Consider the following 21,791-nt stretch of genomic DNA (forward strand, 5'->3'; position numbering starts at 1 on the left):
CCCGCGCTACAGAGGCTGCGAACAACTTCACAGCGCGTCGCTCACCCCCCTGCGCCATCGGGGAGGCCCCAAGAACCATAATTTGAACGGGTCAGCGGCCGCGACCCCACTTCCTACCGTCCTGGGCCTCCGCGCGCAGTGCGCAGGCGTGCCGGCGTCGCCCCGCCCACCGGGTGGGTCCGCGGCGGCGGAGGCGAGGTCGCGGGCTCAGCGCGCCGGCCGAGGTGGTGGGCGGGGCGAGCGGGGCGTGGCGTACGCGAGGCCGCGGCGGCGGCGGCGGCGGCGGCGGCGGCGGCGGAGGAACTTGTTGCGCCCGCGGCTGCGCCGTGCGGCTCCCTCCGCTCCAGTTCGCCCGGGCGGGCGCGGCGACGGCGGCGGGTGCGGGGCCCGGCCGCAGCGATGCGGCGCTACCTGCGCGTGGTGCTGCTGTGTGTGGCCTGCGGCTTCTGCTCGCTGCTCTACGCCTTCAGCCAGCTCGCCGTGTCGCTGGAGGAGGGCGCCGGCGGCGGTGGCGGGAAGCCGCAGGCCGCAGAGGCTTCCTGGCTGGCGGGCGGCAGACGCGGCGCCGCCAGAGGGGCGGGCGGCGCGGGCCCCGCGGCGTCTCCCGGCCGGTCGGACAGGTACGGACTGCCCCGCCTGGGGCTGGGCGCGGGGCGCGGCCGCCCGGCGGCTTTCGGGGTCCCGCCCCTGGGGTCCCCTCGCCGCGCGCTCTGCGCCGCCGTCTCCCCCCTCCCCTCGCCCCTTCCCCTGCGCCCCAGCCCCGCTCAGCCTCCCTCCCCTCGCCCCTTCCCCTGCGCCCCAGCCCCGCTCAGCCTCCCTCCCCTCGCCCCTTCCCCTGCGCCCCAGCCCCGCTCAGCCTCCCTCCCCTCGCCCCTTCCCCTGCGCCCCAGCCCCGCTCAGCCCCCCTCCCCTCGCCCCTTCCCCTGCGCCCCAGCCCCGCTCAGCCCCCCTCCCCTCGCCCCTTCCCCTGCGCCCCAGCCCCGCTCAGCCCCCCTCCCCTCGCCCCTTCCCCTGCGCCCCAGCCCCGCTCAACTCCCCTCCCCTCACTCCTTCCCCAGCGCCCCAGGCCTGCTCAGCGCCCCCCTCCCCTCACTCCTTCCCCTGCGCCCCAGGCCTGCCCAGCGCCCCCCTCCTTTCACCCCTTGCTCCCCAGGCCCGCTCAGCGCCCCCTCCCTTTGCCCCTTCCCCTGCACCCCAGGCCCGCTCAGCACCCCCCTCCCCTCGCCCCTTCCCCTGCGCCCCAGGCCTGCTCAGCGCCCCCCTCCCCTTGCCCCTTCTCCAGGCCTGCTCAGCGCCCCCTTCCGCCACCCCTCAGCCTGCGGGACCCACCCTGTGTCTGTTTCAATGACCAATCTCTTAGGCGCTCTTTAAAGCGGCGAGAAATGAATTTTCAACTTTTGACAGTTTTTCCAAAATGAAGGATTTCGTGAAAATACGAGGTGTCCAACAAAGAGCCTCCTGCTGTCGGGCTGGTGGGAACACCCTCCTGTTTCCATGGAGTTCAAGTTGAGAGATTTAAACTCCAGGCTGGCAGCGTCCTAGTTTTGTTTTGTTTTTTTCTGCCTCTTGAAGGGGGCGTCTAATTTTCTGGCGTTGACGCTTGAATTTTATTTCATGATTCGTCGGCCAGTGAAATCTGGACAGAGCCTTTATGAGGGTTGTTGAAGACTCATTTGGGAAACAGTCTGTTCTGAAACTTCGAGCCCTTTGAGGAAAAGGAGTGATACTGAACTTGCTGACGCGGCTTCTGTAAGATGGGCGGGAGGGATCTTTAAAAATGCGTTTCAGAGCAGCGTGGTGTCTTCATGGGATGCACTTTAGTTACTGCTGGCATTGAAATCAACATGAAATTCAGTGGAAAAAGGCATGCCTCGTACTGTGAATGCTCACCAAGATCTGAGCGTTTCCACTTTGAAAAACAGGCACCTCTCTTTGTGGTCACCTCTCGAGGAACGACCGTGTGCTCCCTTAAGAGGCCCAGGCTGCTTTGATACTGCAAAGTACAGGTTTGGCAGGAGTTGAGAGTGCAGGTGAGCTGCAGTGTGTTTTAACCTCCTCTGAGAGTTGATGGTCATTCCCGAAAGGAGAGGGGGAATTTTGGGCAGAGGAGCATCATGGAAAACCTGGATTTGCCATTTGATTTCAGCCAGGAAGACTTACAATGTCAGGATTTACATTCCTAAAAGAACTACCTCCCCGGGGGCTGATTTGCCAGCTCTCATGTCTGTCCTGGGAGAGACAGTGACTGGATATCTGGAAGAGCTTATGAAAAAGGACACTTTAGAGCTTATGAAAAATTACACTAATTTTTGTCTTGGGTAGAATTTTAAGGAAGCAACATTTTAGAACATGGAGAGAAATTAGACATGGGGTTAGCATTTCAGTTTGAGAAGAGTGGCATCCTTATTAAGGACTTTGTCTCATACTTTTGACATTTTGACAGAATTTTACTGTGTTTGCTTGAAATTTTGGAAATAAGTGCTGAGGTTTAATAGACATGTAGCGCCATTACTGAAATCTTAAGTTTTATTTATTTTTAATTTATTTATGCATACAAGAACTAGGATGTAGGCTAGCGGTGCTGGCGGTGGGAGTGGGGTGGGGGGGTTGCGTGGAGGATGTGAGAGGATTCCCCAGAGACAAGAGTGGGGAGCAAAACAGGCAGATTGACTGAAATCCACTGCTGAGGGGAGCAGCAGGTGAGACAGGAGAGGTGTGCTGGGCTATATGGGTCAGCTCCCTGGTAGAGGATTGAACTCATGGCCTCATGCTACTGTGGCTGGGGATAGCTTGATAGCGCTGAGACTTAACCCATGCACCACCAGGGAGGCTCCTATTTTATTTTTTTTTGAAATCTTAGGTTTTATGTGTCACAGTCCAGTCAACTATAAAACTATATTGCACGTTCTTTGAATAGCATAACTCCTTGTTTTCAGTGTGGAGTACATCAGAGTTAAAATGGAAGATGTTACCAGTCTTTGTAAAAATGTGAAGTACACTTAGTGCATAGACATCCTGGATTTTCATATTTTTAATCCTGTGATTTGGTTAAGATCAAGAGAATTCCTAAGATATCAGGACTCTGGATTTTAGGTATGATCATTTGTGGGTTCCTATGAGCTGAGCACTTATGGGCAAGTGTGACCTATTTACTATCTGCAAATCACAGCAGAGCATTCCTTGACTACCTAGGAGAATAGCCTGTATTCTGAGGCAGACCCCGGGATGCCTAGGCCACCCTTGGCCTCATTAGGTGACTATCTCCATGGTGGTCTCAGGTTTACTCTGCTTGTGATAACATCAGCACTTACACTTTGCTGATGCAGATGTCTCTTGAAGTTTGGTCACCATGTCCCCTTCCCTGTGCCTGGGAAAACTTTGCCCCCTTCCTGTCCCACCCTCCCTTATTCATGATACTATTGTTGCGTGATCAGCTTTACTGGCCTGTGTGCTTTCAATATATGGCACAAGAACTTCAACTAAAATAGCAGAGTCTTGCCTTGCAAACCTGCTCCATGACTATTGTGTCCCTCATGGTGTTCAGCTGCAAAGTGGCAACAAAGTTCCTGTCACAATCATTTATAACAATTTTTTAGATTTCTCACAGAATTCATTCCCCTTTTTGACTACCATGAGATATGGAGTAGTTATCCTTAATCTCTTCCTGTTGCAGTCCAGAGAGCATCAGTGATTGGACCAGGATTAGAAACCATGTGGCCTGGAGTTACCCTACCTGTGATTATCTGTGCAGCTGCTATGGTCAGAATCTAGTCTAGATAGTGTTCTGTCAGTGGGGAATGGGGCTGTGAATTAGCACTGTCTTCCCTGTGGTTGTAGGACTCAGTCATTGCATCCTTAATTTTTGGGAAAGTCTTACCTGAAAGATTGAAACTATTATTTTTCTTCATTCACAACATGGGATCTAGGGTTATATGGCCAGCAGGTTCCATTAGGCAGATATTACGGAAAGTGCTCACTGAGTAGAAATCCATGACAGCAAAATACTTGGACAGCAAAATACAAGTTTTCAAAGTAGAAGCTCTAAAATGATAGAGTAATTTTTCAGTGAAATTAATGAATACATTCTGTTGGAATCCATTATTTCGATATTTAGGAAATGTGCAGGTCTTAGTTGCAGAAAAACCTGTGTTCTCATTCTACCTCTAGTTTTGCTGTGAACTCTGCTGCTACTTCCATTTCTCACCTGTGAATATAGTCAGTTTGTAATAGTCAGAATTCTTAGTTGTCAGTGATTAAAATCCAGTAATACCTAGGTAGAATGGTTATTTATCAGCTTACACGGATTGCTGAAGGAGCACAATTGAAGGAAAAATGCCCAAGCATTTCCAGGGACCTTACTGGATTCTGCTGTCCACAGGCTTTATGGGGTTTTCCTTGCAGTCAAATAGATAATTCTAGGGACTTGCTTGCACTACATGCCCATCTGTGGATCAGTCAGTGTTGCCCAGCGTGGGGACCTCTGCTGCTCTGGCTCCATCACTTGCACATCCCTGAGGCGAAGAGGGTGATGGGGGTGTTGGAGAGGAGAGGTACCTTAGGTGAGGGAAGCACAGGGCAGCTGCGGGCTCTTCCGTGCAGAGAGACTCTCTGACGCTATTTATTACCAGGCATTAGTACGTCAGTGTTAGTACTTATACTGTTTTGTGACCTTTGCTGTGACCACCCCCCCTTTCATGTCTGGCTAGTTGTCATCTGTGCTGGGTCCTGTGGACATTGGTAGGACACGGTGAGAAATTGAAGAGTAGAAAGAGGAAGGACTTTGGAGTCAGACTTGAACACATTTCCTTATCAATTAAACAGAGGTTAGCATATGATATTGGGTGTTGGTGAGAATTGAGAAGAAAATAGCTCGTATAGATTAGTAACCTGACTGGCATAATAAAATGGTAGTCAGTAATGCCGATGGCGTTGAACATTCAAATTTTGGCTTTTTTTTCCCCCAATTTCTAATCTCGGAGAAAAATCTGCTAACCCAGAATGCCTGGTATTGGGATCAGAAATCTGTGTTTTCATGTTTTCGATAGGTGCTTCAGGTTATGGTTTAAAAATCAAAAGATTAAGAACCATTGATTGAGGTTCAACCACTGTTTTCACACTGCTGTTTTTAATGGAGAATTTTTTTCCTCCTTCCCTGCCATTGTTTTTAAAGAAGAGAGGAGTTGGGCTAGTGAACTGTGAAGAGAGTTGAATTACATGCAAAAGCCACCTTAATCTCTGCTTTGTTAATGCAGAGACATGTAAAACCAGTACTCTGTGACTTGTGTTTTAGTTCATTAGTGATCATACTTCATATAGTTGCAAAGTGCGTAGCATAATTCTAACTGTAATTAATGAAAATCTGTGCTTTTGGAGAGAGAAAAGTGATTAGGCTAATGAAACGATGTTTTTGATTTAGAAATCCTCTTTTAAAACATTGAGATTATTATGTCCAATAACTGTTGGAAATACTTCTAGAGGGTTGACTTAGACATTTTTCAGTGACTATACCATGTGAAGTTGAAAATTATGATTCAGATTGGCATTTTTTTTTCCTTTATTGTTACTACTTGCCTAGAAAAGCTTTGTACCATTCTGATTCCCCCCACTTTTTCTTAATATTTAAAACTTGAATCCAGTTTGTGTGTGTGTGTGTGTGTGCATGTTATAGTGTGATGCTATAGCTTTTTTTTTTAGATTAATTTTATTTATGCATGCAAGAACTGGGGTGTAGACCAGAGGTGCGGGGAAGAGGAGGTGAGAGGATTCACTAGAGACCTAGAGGGGAGCAGTTAGCGGGGAGCGGAAGAGGCCTATCTGTTGAAATCCACTGCTGAGGGGAGAAGTGAGCCAGACAGGAGAGGTCTGCTGGCACCAGGTGGGTCAGCTCCCTGGCCTGGGATTAAGCACAGGCAGCAGTAGCTGGTGATAGCTTGATAGTGCTGAGACTTTAACTCCTGCACCACCAGAGAGGCCCTATAGCTTATTTTTGAAATAGGTAAGTTATTGAAAGACATTTGCATATAAGCAGACCCTTTTCCACTTAGTATTCATGAAATTAGAGATTTAAGAGAGGTGAAGGCCTGCTTTAGAGCTAGAAATTAACCTGAGTTATCTGGAGGCAGCTTTCAGTTGCAGATGAGTGATCCAGGCACTGATCTTCAAAAAAAGTGATTTGTCAGGGTCATGGGAAGGTCTCCTCCTGAGCCCATGAGCTCTTTGTTCCTCTTGCACAATCTCTGAGCAGGTATCTGTGCCTTGAAGCTGCACTCTTGGGTTGCAGTGCCTGGTGCAGGCTCCCTCCTGTGTGGGATATGCCCGAGCCTAACCCTAACTCTGAAAGGTGTATAAAATCTCATTACTGTGGACATTTAGAAATGAATAATACTTTTTCCAGTTTCATTTAAAAGTATAAAGGACTTGGCCTCCCTGGGGCAATCTCATTGGATTTAAGTCTTTAATGAAATATAAAAACATGCACTAATGAGTACATATAATGTTATTACAAAAAAATACTGACTACAGTTGACAAGAAGTAGCATAACTCTTTTGACTTCCAAATTTCACATTCTCTCTTATAAAAATTGATTTTAAAGGCTGAGAGTAAAAGCTCATAATGAGAACTCATTACATACTGGTGACCATTATTATAAGCAGTAAATTAGGACAAGCAACTAATCTGGACACAGCACTTGCATTTTCAAGCCAGAAAAAAATGTAAATGTAGAAAAAGCCAGAAAAAAAGGTAGAAAAGTTAAACAAGCCCTTGTTATTAGTTGATTTTGCTTTTATTTCTTAAAATTATTGGAAATGGAATAGTAGACATATGACAGAAATCCCAAATCAGTGCAGTTCATCAAAGCAAAATGTTTTCCTTGTGGACATACTGAAATAGAACTTCACAGTGGTTCAACAACAGGTTTTCTATGGCTTAGTGTTTCTAGATCTGTGTGATTAAGGGATCTTCACAGTAATTTTGAACAGTTCTGTATCCTGAATGTGAGGTTGGTGGCACCAGTTTATACATGTGATAAAACTTCATGAGGCCACGCATATACATACCTGAGTACATGTAAAACTGGTGATACCTGAATCAGGTCTGGGGGTTGTACAGTATCAGTTTCTGTGGTGAAATAGTCTCTATATTGATGGAATCATACTCCAGATAATAGGGTATTGCTCTGTGCTCAGGTAAGATGTTACCATTGGGGGAAACCGAGTGGAGTGTCTACAACTTCCTGTGAGCTTATATTTCAAATATTTAAGAAAAAAAATCACAAACTGATCAAAAAAATATTCCTCATAATTTTAGTACTTGAGAAATGATTCAAAATTTGAGACATTTTTTATTCTGGATGAAAAGACAGAGCATTTGACGGTAGCACTCACCACAATAACAGATCTCAAATTTGAAGAAAACATCCCTTCTGTGGAATTTTGCTATGCTTTCTTGAGTTATTGTCAAGAAATTGACCTGAAACTTTGGTGCTGCAAATTTCATCTGCATTAATCACTTTATTTATTTATTTTTGTGGTACCCTCGCTGGGGGCCGGGGAACAAACTGGCTCTGCAGAGGCTGCAGGCAGCCTCGCAGCCCAGTGCTCAACCACTGCACCACCAGGGGAGGCCCTGCATTAATGACTTTACATTAAGCAGCAGTTCCACTTCTAGGCTGTGCTTTTACAGAAATTCTGTACATGAATGTCCATAGCAGCATGGACATGTTTCCTCAAAGTGGGAAACACCCCAAATGTTCATCAACTGAAGTGCGGATAAACAGAAATGTAGATCCAGCCACGGAATGGAATGTTATTTGGGCAGAAAAAGCAATAATAATGTGCACTGATAAATGCTACAGTGGATGAAACCTGAAAATATGCACAGTGAAAGAATTCAGGCCTGAAAGGCCACATACTATATGACTCCATTTATGTGAAATCTGTGAAGATAGAAAATAGATTGTGGTTGTCTAAAGCGGGTGCATTGCACAGTGCAAGTTGGGACAGAAAATGCTCTTGTTACATCATTTTGAGCTGTAATTTTCATAGAAAAATTAAGTCATTTTCTTTGAGACTTCGTTTTGCATTTTGATTTTCCACTGTTTTAAGGTTTGATGGGGTAAGGAATAACAAGGTTAATTCTTTTCTTCTTGAAACAAAGGTGAACTGTGGCTTTGTTGGAAGAATGTCTGTCCTAATGTCTATCCCAAAGATGGAAATACCTGTCTCAACAGGTTTGTTGTGTGGCTTTAATGGAAGTGAAAACATTCAAATAGAAGAAATCTGTTCAATTAAATTTTTAAATTTTTATTTATTTATGCATCTAAGAGCTGGGGTGTAGGCCAGAGTTGCAGGGAGTTGAGGGTATTCACCAGAGACAGAGTGGGGAGCAGAACAGGCAGATCTATTGAAATACACTGCTGAGAGGAGCAGTGGGCTAGACTGGAAAGGCCTGCTGCACCATGTGGGTCAATTCCCTGGCCTGGGATTGAACTCAGGCCACAGTGGCTGGGATAGCTTGATGGTGCTGAGACTTTAACTCATATGTCACCAGGGAGGCCCAGAATCTTTTAATTTTTAATAACCACCACTGAGCCTGACTCATAAGCTGTTTAAGTTTAAAAATAAGTGTTTTTCCATTGTTTTTTCCATTCCAACATTGTAGTTTTTAATGCAGTGCTATACAGAATTTCTTAGGATGTATAGAAATCTCCAGCGCTTGAACTTGTTCCCCCAGATTCTGAATTAGTAGGGCAAGTGATTTCACTCTGCAGTGGGGCTGAGACTCCCCTGCTTTACTTTATTAATCTGTTGACATTTGTGAGAGGAGTGATCTAAGAACTTTGCAAATCTGAAATTTCATAGAAATTCGCTATAAGAAAATTCATAGAGACAAAACAAAGCTACACTGGCGTAGCTACCAGGACAGGAGTTGACCTGGTGTGGTGACTCACTCTGACTTGGTACTTGCTGGCTTTATTACACAGGACTCCTTGGAAGTGAACGTCAAGCTAGACTATTGTTTTGAAAAGGAATAACAAAGGAAACCATACTTTTTGTAATGTGAGGTGACTGGTTTTTTTCCCTCTCAATGTATTTATTTTCTTACACTGTTCATTTTTGTACAGTAATTGGTTTCTCCCTCCAGGTGTAGTCCTGGTAGTTCTCCCACCACCACAGCACCGTGACCCATCACTGCTTCCCTTCCCTGTTGTGACCCCTCTCCCTTCTCCTCTCTGGGTTTTTTTTTTTTTTTTTTTTTTAAAGATTTATTTATTTATTTATACAAGCACTGGGTACAGTCAGAAGCGCGGGAGGGTGAGAGGATTTGCCAGAGCGGGGAGCAGAAGAGGCAGACGGTCTGAAGCACACTGCAGTGGGGTGGTGGGGTGGGGTTGGGGGAGGGTGGGGGCGTGGGCAGCAGGCTGCAGGAGAGGTCTGCGCGCCATGTGGGACCCTCACCCAGCGGCGGCCAGGGATTGAATCAGCACTGCAGAGGCTGTGGGCAGCTTCGCAACCCAGGGCTCAACTGCTGCACCACCGGGGAGGCCTCTCTGGGGTTTTTTTTTTAAGCTCCAATCTGCACTCTAGGAAGGAAGATCACACTTGGTCCTCCATTTTAACTTGTGTGAAATAATGAAACTGAGATAATGTAGGTCATGAAACTGAGCCATGAATATCAAAAGGATACCTGTTTTTCAATTTAAAATACCTTTGAGGATTGAGTTAAAAAATTTAGAAAGCCTCTGTTTCCCCATGTTAGTATTTATAGCATTTTAATTTTGCTTCGGATAAGCAAATACTTGGTTTTGCTGAAATGGATCTTATTCCAGGAAGAATAGGCATAGTTCATGAAGGGAAATTTTAGAAGTTTTCCCATTTTGTCTGTGACATCTGAGGAAGGGGTTTTAATATATCATGAGAGTTCCTGACTAGAATACTGTTTCCCAGTGTACTGTATTGTACCTGAAACTTTTAAGTTCTGTTTAAAATAATGGTACCCTCACTAATGAAGAAATCATTCTCCAGTGATTTCCAAACATCTTTACATAGTGATTGGATTTGCAAAATTGGATTTACAATTTTGTTGCTGCAAAATAGAACAGTAAGTTATTATATTGAGTAAATTTCCTGTTCTGAACTGAATTATTCATGTAGGACTTTATTTCTGTCTTACTCTGTTAGGTGTAAAGATTTCTCTGTGTGTTACTGGAATCCCTATTGGATGCTGCCCTCTGATGTTTGTGGAATGAACTGCTTTTGGGAAGCGGCTTTTAGGTAGGCACTTAATATTTAACTGGTAGATCAGTGTAGATAAGATTAGATAGTAGATAATAAACTTTTGACTATAGGAGGAGACAAAAGTGTTCCTTTTTCTGTAATTTAATATCATGCAAGTAAATCATTTTCTGATTAGGTTTTTAATTTTTCTTCAATTGGTAACTATTACTCAGTTTTAGTTCATGCTGCATATAAAATGTACATTTTTTGATGTTATAATATTGTTCTTTGGAGAATTTATTATCTAATTGTAGTTAAGAGGTGATAAAGTGATAAACAGATGATACCACTAATATATATGTGTCATTCATCTAGCTTAATGTTGTTATTCTAAAATAGCACCTTGTAGGTAGAAGGAGCTAACTGGGGAAGGATTATGATGGTTATTAGCAGAAAGATCGAATGCTTGGGAATGGGAGGATAAAGATAAGTATTTAATGAAGGAGCAAATGATGCGACATTGTTTATTGACCTTTTAAGTTACTGAATAATTTGACTTAGTTCATGTCCTTGGGTAATGGAGGCGTTGAACTGACTTCTCAGGTGTCTGTCTGCTCTGATCTTCAGTGAAAGAAAGAATTGTTGATAGGAATGAAGGTCTTGGGGGAGAGTGAGGCAGTAGCCTGAAAGGCCTCTCCCAAGAATAAAATTTCTCTGAGAGCCACCCATTTTTTATGTATCTTTAATGATTTCGCTTAAATGTTAATTAATTCTCCTCATTCCATTTGCTAAGTGCTGAGATCCACACTGAGTTAGGTACCATGGCATCATCCGTCTGAGACTTATCTTTTGAAAGACCCTTCATGCTGGTAAACCTGAGATCACCTAGGGGTGATTCCTTTTAACTGTGATAATGGGAGAAACAGGAGTCAGCTGCAGGGGATTATCATAAGGGAGAGTAGCCACGACCGACAAGAAGTTAGCAGATACAAAGACAGGAGGCAGAGTATCCTGGGCGGGAGAACTGAATTCTAAATGTATACTAAAAAATGGGCAGAATTGCTAAAAAGACTTCTCCAAAGAGGAAATACAAATGGCCAACAGGCATATGAAAAAATGTTCAAAATCACTTGTAATCAGGGAGATACAAATCAAAACCACAATGAGATACCACCTTACAGCAGTGAGAATGGCACATATTAAAAAAAAATAGCAGTAACAAATGTTGGCGAGGATGTAGAGAAAGAGGAAGTCCCCTGCACTGCTGGTGGGAATGCATAGTGGTCCAACAACTATGGAAAGCTGTGTAGAGGTTCCTCAGACTACTAAAAATGGAGTTTCCATATGACCCAGCAATTCTACTCCTAGGTATCAACCCAAAGGACACAAAAAGATAAATTCAAAACAACTCCTGCACCCCTATGTTTATTGCAGCACTACTTATAATAGGTAATATATGGAAACAACCCAAATGCCCCAAAATAGATGACTGGATCAAGTAGATATATACACACACACACACACAAAATGGAATATTACTCAGCAATCCAAAAAGATAAACTTATGCCATTTGCAGCAACATGTATGGAGCTGAAAGGGTTTATGCTCAGTGAAATAAGCCAGAAAGAAAAAGAAAAATATGGGATGGTTTCAATATAGGAGGAATGTAGGGGAACCACATAAGGGATCAGGGAAAAAAAAAGTAATTATAAATTAAAAATCAAAATCAACAGGCAACTATAAATCAGAGACTTTCTTCAGGGGAGAAGGAGGGAGTAGGATCAAAACAGGTGGGAAGAGCACAGGGTACTATGTTGATGGTGCACGGGTGAATTGTTGGTGGGAACTTCATGGGGACTACACCTGAGAGGAGAAAGCATACATTGTACAGAAATGAATGATGTAAATATTATATAAAATTATTTAAACAAAGAAGAAAGTATATACTAGCAGTACATATTTTTAAGTTCTTGTATTCCCAATGCATTATGCATCCCATGAACTACTGGAAGAGAATGCTTGAAATCAGACCTTATATTTTATTGCCATGAAACAGATTGGGTGGTTGAAAATCTAATGTAGGTCTGTCAAATCACATGATTCAAATTTTCAGAAGTTCTCAAAAATAACTTTACCTTTTAGCCTGCTCATAATTTTGGGTTATTAGAACTTCGTATTTCTCATGCGTATTAAAAGTTGCTTACATATTGACAAGCATCACTTTGCTAGCTCCAGCTTTGTGGCTTGGATCTCACTGTGAAAGCTGGGCAAGCTTGAAAATTCCTTTACTGATTTTTGCAGTCCATGTCCTTTTGTAAGTACAGCCAGATAATACTTTTCTCTCCTCCCAGGCTGTAGAGAGTGCCTCACCTGTTGACAGTGGCAGAGTCCGAATTCTGGAGCCTCTGCTGATTATCCCTTTGGTTTTGACCTCACTCATTCTTTTTCTAATGTTCTCAAGTATGCCCCAGAACAAATTGCACTGGATGGACACATAATGTCATCATCCTTGTACTTGTTTCACTCCTGAATTTGAAATTTAAGAAAGCTATACTGTTTTTTTAGACTTTCAACATAGGATATTGCGTTCAGAGTCTTTGTCTGAAGCCATTTTGTTAAATGCATTGTATAATTACATAAAATCACTCAAACTTAGTTTCTTATTTAGCACTTATATCCCTCACATTTAATCACTGTATGGAAGATGCAGACAAGCCACATTGCCGCCTGTCTTGTAATTTCACCCTCCCTTTCAGCATTTTAGGAATCCCTCATTTTTGCCCAACTCTAAGAGCTTGTCTATACTCGGTAAAATGTCTTTGTAACTCCTTTCTCACGCTCTGCCTGCACAGTGGGCCCTGACAAGCCCCACTTTCTTTTCCCCAGGGCTGTCCCAGCTTTCCCAGTTTGAGAGGAGATTGTTCCAACATATTGCTGCAGATTTGCTGTACTTTGGGTAGGTGTTCAGGATCTTCCCCTGTGGTCATCTTGAATGGCCTCCTTTCCTAGTTTGAATTCTTTGTGTAGTTTTACTTTGATTAAACTTACCTGGGGAATTACTTTTCTCCCAAGTAATTTATTATACAATGAATATAAAATAACATAAAAAAGAAAGATCAAGTGTTTTCATCTCAAGTCATGCGCTTTTAGTAATTTGTACCTGCATCTGCTGAGCCATCCTCTGACTGAGGCTTCCCAGCGGGTCACTTCCCTTCGCCTCTTCTCCCCCTGAGACAAAACTGAATACAAAATCCTTGCACAGCCTTTTTTTCTTCAAGCATTTTTTTGTTCACTCTCGCTCCACCAGCAACTTCTTTATAAGGGCATCTACTGGCTTTACTTTCATATACCTAAAAAACAAACACATACATATAACTTTACACTTCAGCCTTCTCTAAGCAGGAGGCTTATACACCTGGCGCAAGTTAGCACAACCTCTGAGTCATTCTTCTGGAGCGTAGTCTTATTTTTCTTGTCCTTTAGATGCTGGTTACCACTTTTTCTTTCAAGGCCCTGAGTCTCAGGGTTTGATTTCTCTGCTCCTGGACTTCTCTCTGTTCCTCTTTCCTAAATATTGATGTTCCTTACACTCAGCTGTGTTCTCTCTGCACTCCTTGGATAGACGCAGGGTAATCTGTAACTGTTTTCTCCAGCCCAGAGCTCTTTTCTGAGCTCCATAACTCTGCTATGTGCTGCTCATCGGGCATTTTTATCTTGCTGATGTAGATGCCTTGGGAATGCTCGTTCAAAGCTGAATTCATGATGAGCTCCTTTTACCTTTCCTCACCTGTGTTTTGTATGTTTGTGGATGATTGACTGTCCACATGTCATTTTCGTAGTGGCACTTCTTACCTGTCTTCTCACGCTTGCTCCTGACAAGTGTGACAAGAACTTTCTGTTCTCCTGACTCTGTTCATGGCTTCTTATCCAATCAGTATGATTTCCCTGCTAGCCCACTGCTTCTCCCTTCTTTGTGTCCTCTCTGTTGGCGTGCTTACCCCTTCCATTGTGGCTGTGAATCTTTTTCTACTTCTAGACTGTTGACTTTGCAGATAACATGTGGTGTGCAAGCCCCATGCCTAGCTGGGTCCTTGGCAACCAGAAAGTAACTAATGTTTTCTCCAGCACTTCCCAACTAGGTTTGATGTGCATGGTGAACTGCTTACTGCTTAGCAAGATTGAGTGTTTTCTGTTTAAGCAGAAACAAATCTTTTAAAATTCTGATCAAATCTTTTAAAATTCTGTCTTTTCATAACAGGCTATAAGTTGTATGAAGTCAGGTTGCTTGCTTCCATCTAGTATATGCAAGAAGTTAAATATCCATGAAAAATGAAGTCTGTCAACTAAATTGCATTTTAACTGATCATAAATATTTTCCTAATTTATTACATTTTTTAATTTTTTGGCCCTTTCATTGCATATTCTCTTAATTTTAGTAGTATTATGAAATTCTGTTTTTTGAGATTTTGAAATATTTAACTCTTGAAATATTCTTTTTATAGTGAATTCAAATTGGGTTCAGGAAGTCTTTGGTTATTGGTGAATGTAATGTTAACTATATTATCTTAAATGGACTCCTACTAGATTTAAGAAATAAATGCTTGTAGATTATTTTAAGTTATAGTTTAGCAGTTAGTACTTATAGTTCATGTTAAATATTCAGATTTTGTAATGCTATATTATATTTTGTGTCAAGTGATTTATGTACAACTCTTTAAAGTACTTTTACCCAGTTATGATAATTTAGCACAACTTTTTTTTTTTTAATAGTAAGAGGGAAAGTTAATACAAAACTACACACTATGGAAATTATTAGTGTTTCTGAATATAATTTTCCATTTTGTTCAACAGTGAGTTTTTAAATTTTTTTTGTCTATTAGGAAAAACTATTCCTTAGCCCAGGTATTCAGTTTCATAGCTCCGGAACACAGGTGAGTGATAAAATTCTGTGGAAATCAACCCAAAGAAATCCTTTTTAAAAATTTATCAATTTTGTTAAGGTTACATTGGTTTACAGTACTGTATATGATTTAGGGATAGCAGTTCATAACCTCTTCAGACATATGTTATCACACCCATCCCTAAAGCCCCACTAATCCTGCCCCCTCGTCCACTGGATCTCTTGCCCTGATTGCTCCTCAACCACTTTTGGTAGCCTTAATTCTTTACTCAAATGTCTAGGTTTTGTTTTACTTTAGTCTTGTCATTTCCTTTATTTTGTTTCTTTATATTCCACTTTTGAGTGAAATCATTCAGTGTTTGTCTTTTTCTTTCTGACTTATTTCATGTAGTATAATCCTCCATCCACGTTGTTGCAAATGACTATAGTTCCTTTTTTTTTTTTTTTTTTAGTACACCTGAGTGATATTGTATATGTAAAATCCACATCTTCTTTATCTGCTCATCTGTCACTGGGTACTGAGGTGGTTCCCATAACTTGACTGCTGTAAATAGTACTGCTATTACAGAATACTATAATGCAGTCCAATTACGCAATTTGCTTGTCATATCTAGTATATCTGCATTGCAGTGCAGATAACTCTTTGAAGTCATGCTTTTGTGTTCTTCAGATAGATGTTGAAGAGTGGGATTGTTGGATCATATGGTGGATTTATTTTTAATGTTTTGAGGTGCCTCCATACTGTTTTCCATGGGGGCGGACCATTCTACTTTCCTACTCAGAGTGAATCTAGGGTTCCTTTTCCTCCACATCCTCGCCAGCACTTGTGGCTTCCGGTCTTTTTGAGATGAACAGTCCTCACAGGTGGGAGGTGGTACCTCATTGTGGTCTTGATTTGTCTTTCCCAGATAGTAGTTGGTGATGAACATTTTTTTTTTTTTTAAAGGTTTATCCATTTATATATACAAGAGCTGGGGCACAGGCCAGAGGTGAGGGGGGTGAGAGGACCCACCACAGACAGAGCGGGGAACAGAGCAGGCAGATTGACTGAAACACAGTACTGTGGGGAGCAGCAGGTGAGCCAGGAGAGGTCTGCTGCACTACATGGGTTGCTCCCTTGCCAGCTGGGGATCGAACCCATGCTGCAGACTGCTTCATAGGCTGCACCCCAACCCCCTGCACCACCAGGGAGGCCCTCTTTTTTTTTTTTTTTAAGATTTTTTTAATTTATGCATACAAGAAGTGGGGTATAGGCCAGAGGTGCAGGGTGGGGGGAGAGGATTCGCCAGAGACAGAGTGGGGAGCAGAACAGGCACATTTGCTGAAATACGCTGCTGAGGGGAGCAGTGGGTGAGACAGGAAAGGACTGCTGAGCCATGTGGGTTGCTCCCTGGCCTGCCAGGGATCGAACTTGTGCTCCAGTGGCTGGTGATAGTGCTGTCTTTAACCCCTGTGTCACCAGGGAGGCCCCTGAACATGTTTTCTTTTTTTTTTTTTTAAAGATTGATTTATTTATACAAGAACTGGGGCACAGGCCAGAAGCACGAGAGGGTGAGAGGATTCACCAGAGTCAGAGTGTGAACGTGTTTTCTTAACCCAGAGAAATTACTTACTTTCCAAAATCATTTTGCACTCTAAAGATACTAGCCTTTTTCATTTTCTCACAATCTTTGGTAGAGTCATAGAGCTGTAGAAATCTGTATATGCCGCCTTTATTGACGCAGCCACAGCAGACCTATAGGATGCTGCAGCCCCTGGGAGACATGGACTTCCCCCAGGAACATAAGGTTGCAGACTGGTGGCCAAAGACCTGCATATGGGGCTTGTGTCATCACTGGGGCCATGATAGCTCCCCTCAGCACCCACCTCCTTTCATACTGAAGGAGGAGTGGCTTGTGTAGATGTTTAAGGACCAGTTCCTGATATCTTTTAGTTTGGGGAGATTATCATTAGAAATTCACTTTGTGTAATTTGACTGTGTATGTCATTATAATGCTAATTTCTAGTTTAGATATCATTGCACATTGTTTTCTTTTATAGAGAGAACATTAGTAATAGGCTAGACAAACACTGGAAATCTTTCATGTTGCCTAAAAAATAGAATAATTATTGAGATTCTTTTGTAGCAGAAGTGTTACAATAATAAGTCTGTTTCGGTGACTTATTTATTGCAATCAGTTATGCAATCAGAGCCTCAAATCTTGGAACTTCAGTGAGGGCCTTTATGTCATGAAAAGTGGGATCTGGAAGCATTTACTGAAAAGAAAAGATTATTTAGAGTGTGTAAAATTGTGTCTCGATTGCCTTGACATTTGCTTGTGTATGGTGATTTCCATTGCATTGAGATGAGCTGGGTTCATGTCCCCTTGTTTTATAGGGGATGTGGGTAAAGTTAATATCTGTGATGTGGGTAAAGTTTTATTAACTTAGGGACTCAACAGAAAATGAGTATAGATGGAGCTTGGAGATGAGCTGCTGTTTCTGGCTGCTGTCAGTGGAAAAGAATAGAGCTTTATAAGACCCATGTTTATGCTAATACCAGATAAATGAAAGAAATGGCCCAGCAGGTCATGGGGGAAAGGATAGACTTTGTGGTAACCAATGAAAGAAGCTTGGACAGGTGTATTGTGATGTGCAGAATTGTGCAGTTTGCTTGCTACCTTAAGTCATTCATAAAAGTAGATTAAGTACCAAAGGCGGTGTATGTTGGTGTCCTGAGACTAGTTGCAGCAATAGAGTAGCTAGATCTCCCCCTACTAATGAGTGATCCTTGGACACTAGCTGATGTCGGCAAATTCAGCTCAGTTCTGACACTGATGCCAGAGATGGCGTTAGGTTCCACAGTCCCACAGTCAGCCCCCCAGGATCGCCCTCCACTTCTGACACCTATTGCAAGTCCATGCTGCTATGTAGCTTCTGAGTAGCCAACCTGAATCAGAGTTTCCCCCATCGCCTCCTCAGACTCCAAGTGCCAATTGCTAGTGCAGATTATCATCTGCTCCTGTCCGGCTTGCTGTAAATCAGAGGTTTACAGAACACCCTTCTCGGTTTTGATTAATTTCCTAGAATACCACATTTACTGGAAAATGAATAAGAATCCTCAGTCAGTTTCAAGACTTGTGGAGGGCAAGATGTGGGAAAAAGACCTGGAGCATCTGTGCCCTCTCCAGCTGTGCCATTCTCCCCAAAATGTGCATGTTTACCAGCCAGGAGCCTCTTCTAAAGCCCATTCTTTTGAGTTTCTATGGCGCCTTCATTACAGGCATAATTGATTGACTCAGTGACCTGTACCTCCAGCCCCTCTTTCCTCTGGAAGGGTGAGGAGGTGGAACTGGAAGTTCCCATCCTCTAATCTCATGGGCTGGTCCTCCTGGTAACCTGACTTCACCTGTGGGTGTCTCTCTAAGAGTCACCTTCATTAACTCAAGAGTTCCCTTTATCTCTCACTACACTTAGGAAATTGCAAGGCTTTTGGGAACTGTGTGCCAGGGCCTGTGGATGAAAACGAATTATCTGTTGATTATCTAAATGGCCAAATATAGGTTTCTTGTATATCACAGTATTACCGTACCTAATATTATATCTTAATGATAATCTTAATACCTGGGTGTAGAATGAAATACCACCACAGCTTCTATAATAGAACAGTAAATATGCTTTTTGCAAGGATACCACTGTGTAAGTAACTTCTCCAACTTAATGCCATTAACAAATAAAGTGGTATAATAATATTTAACTATGAATTATTTGGGGAAGTTTTTTCATGAAAACAAGTTTTTTCATGAAAACAAGTTTTTTTCTTTCTGCTGTATTTTTTCAAAGACCCTCACTTTGAATACTTGGCCCATTTTCTCGAATTAAAAAGGGTGGGCTGTCATGATATTGAGGTGTTCACTTTGCAGTTTCCTAGGAAAGGGATCCATGAAAGAAGCGACCTCTGTGTGTTTTACAGGAGTCAGATGTCTGCCGAAGAGCTGCTCTGCCTTGCTGCCGAACAGTACCAGCAGTTGTGTGCATGGGAAATGTCCCATAGTTCGAGAAATTAGTCCGTTTTTGGGCTTCATGAACCCAGGCAGAGCAGAAACACATCATTTCCAACTGCTGTCTTAAATATCTCCAGGCCCTTAGCAAAACAAGCTTGTTAATAGGAAGGAATGTGTAGACCACATGGCCATGATGTGCGGGCAGACTTAGCTTGTCATCCTGTAAGTAGTTCCATGTGTTTAATGTGAAAATGTGAAGATTTTAAAATGCACATATATTTTATTTAGGCAGTTGTGTGTAATTAATATTGTTTAGTATGATTTTCTGTTTTCTGATATGTTAGTCAGTTGAGGGACTCCCCATGAAGAAAACCAAAATTTTTCACAGAAAATAGTTCTGCGTCCACTCTAACACATGGACATATGTATATTCACAATTCCAAAGTAGTTTTAGTTTATAAATATGAGAAAAATGATTAATCACCCATTGCCTCTACTACAGATCTCAGTAATGTATAACTACAACTGTTATCATTAAAGAGTGTAACTTCTAATTCTTACACATTTCACAGAAAAGATCTCTGTAGCAAAAATTGAGTTAAAGTCAAATTTGAATATTTCTAGTTCAGAGTTTTGTACTTTATAGTTCTTTAATATGTTGTTAGTTTTGTTTTATATGGTCTTCCATTACATTCCTTTGGCTCTTAACACCAAAAAAATGATTTTATGCCATAATTATAAATGAGATTTTCATATTACAATGTTATTTTGTTTAATAGTAATGTAGTCATACCTAATTCTGTCCTCTTTATGCTAGTGGATTGTGTTAGTTGAGAGTGTTAAGGCACAATGGTTTCTAAGTTTTCCTAGGCCTGCTGCTGTTCGCTGCTACTCTGTGTTAGAAATAGTCTAACATATCCCAGACTAATAAATTGAGTTTAGGGAATTTTTCCCTCCAGAAAGACATAAGTGTTTGATTATTATGTTTTAGACCATCTCAGAAATTTTGACCTCTCACTAATTAGTTGGTGAGTGGAACTGAATATGTCAGTGAAGAAAAATTACGAGAACAGTTTTTCTTACCAGCATTGTTTAAGATTGGATATACTAACTGAAATATTTATGAATGAATGCATGTCTGAGTTTGCTTCAAAGTTACTCATCTGCAGGCCTCACTGGTGGTGCAAGGGGTTGAGACGCAGCCTATGGGACTGTCCGCAGCCACTGCAGCACGAGTGCGGACCTCTCCTGTCTCGCCCACTGCTCCCCTCAGCAGTGTATTCCAGTCAGTCTGCCTGTTCTGTTCCCCACTCTGTCTCTGGTGAATCCTCTCACCCACCTGCACCTCTGGCCTTTACCCCAGCTCTTGTATGCATAAATAAATCTTTAAAAAAAAAGTTATTGATCTGTTTGTGAAAGGTGATGAGGGGAAGGAATTTTAGATGAAGTATGAATACCTTTGAATGGATAACTGCATATGGAGGTTGGCTACATAAGGATTTATTGCTATATTCTCTTTTATGTGTCAATGAGATTTTTTCTAAATAAAAAAGTTTAAAAAACTGGGGTTTCCCTGGTAGCTCAGTGGTTGAGTGCCGCACTACGAAGCTGTCCGCAGCCTCTGCAGCGCCGGTTCGATTCCCCGCCGGCCAGGGAGAACCCCACATGGTGCAGCAGACCTCTCCTGCCTCGCCCGCTGCTCCCCTCAGCAGTGCCTTCACTCTGTCCGCCTGTTCTGCTCCCCGCTCTGGCTCTGGTGAATTCTCTCACCTTCCCACGCTTCTGACTTGTACCCCAGTTCTTGCATAAAATAAATAAATAATTCTTAGAAAAATAATAATTATTAAAAAATTGAATGGAAGATCCTCAAATCAGTGATGTACCCTTTCTCAACTTTGAGAGGTGAGGGGGAGGAGAGAGAAGAAGGAGGTTCGTAAGAGAATTAAACTCTAATGTACTGTTCTTGGGAGAACTGAAAAAATAGTCATTTTTGTTTTATGTTGATGCTAAGTATGGAACATTGGCTAAGAAGGAGTAGTTGAGAGTGTAGAAATATGATTGTAATGTTGTAATGCTTTCTCATTTGACATTTCTTTGCTTTTTAAATAGAAGTTTTGAACTTCAGTTTTTGAACATGCTCCAAATAGCATGTTGTAAACATACTATATGTTGAAACTGTTGGAAAATGCTGTTTTCTTTTTTATTAGGTATAGTCTGAAAAGGCAGCCTGTTAAGAGAATGCACCTCGCCGTAGTTGCCTGTGGAGAAAGACTGGAAGAAACTATAACCATGTTGAAATCAGCCATCATATTCAGCATCAAACCTCTTCAGTTCCATATTTTTGCTGAAGATCAGCTACATGATAGTTTTAAAGGCATAGTAAGTATTTGAGACATAGTCAAGATTTTTGAGTTGAATATTTAACAGTATATTTAGTGGAATATTTAATGCATTTTAATCCTTTGCTGAACAAAAATATTTATTCTGTAGGGCTGCTCTCACAGAATAAGGAGTGTTCTCCCATACAAGTTCATCTGTGAACCCAGGTTTAGGGTATAAGAGGAGTTCCTGTACAGGAAGGAGTAGGCTCATTGAAATCCTTTGCCAAATATGGAGGTTTTGTTTTACTGCCTATATTTCCAGAATGTTGTGATTGAGAAGTCCTGTGATTTAAGTTTTTGCCCATCCAT

The 21,791-nt window shown here is 42.3% G+C and overlaps 1 protein-coding gene across 2 annotated transcripts in view; it reads left to right on the forward strand.

The window, feature by feature from the left end:
- Positions 1 to 218: 218 nt before the first annotated feature.
- GXYLT1 (glucoside xylosyltransferase 1) overlaps positions 219 to 21,791 on the forward strand; it is a 43,923-nt gene continuing 22,350 nt past the window's right edge. The window contains exons 1-3 of one of the 2 annotated variants that reach the window (XM_037514138.1): positions 219 to 620; positions 10,183 to 10,275; positions 21,309 to 21,480. In XM_037514138.1, coding sequence (XP_037370035.1) covers positions 400 to 620; positions 10,183 to 10,275; positions 21,309 to 21,480 — 486 coding nt within the window. In that variant the 5' untranslated portion in view covers positions 219 to 399. The remainder of the gene's footprint in view (positions 621 to 10,182; positions 10,276 to 21,308; positions 21,481 to 21,791) is intronic. The other variant, XM_037514139.2, reaches the window with a different exon arrangement.

The sequence above is a fragment of the Talpa occidentalis genome, unplaced genomic scaffold (assembly GCF_014898055.3).
Source record: "Talpa occidentalis isolate TD23 unplaced genomic scaffold, MPIMG_talOcc4v2.1 talOcc4.16, whole genome shotgun sequence".
NCBI lineage: Eukaryota > Metazoa > Chordata > Mammalia > Eulipotyphla > Talpidae > Talpa > Talpa occidentalis.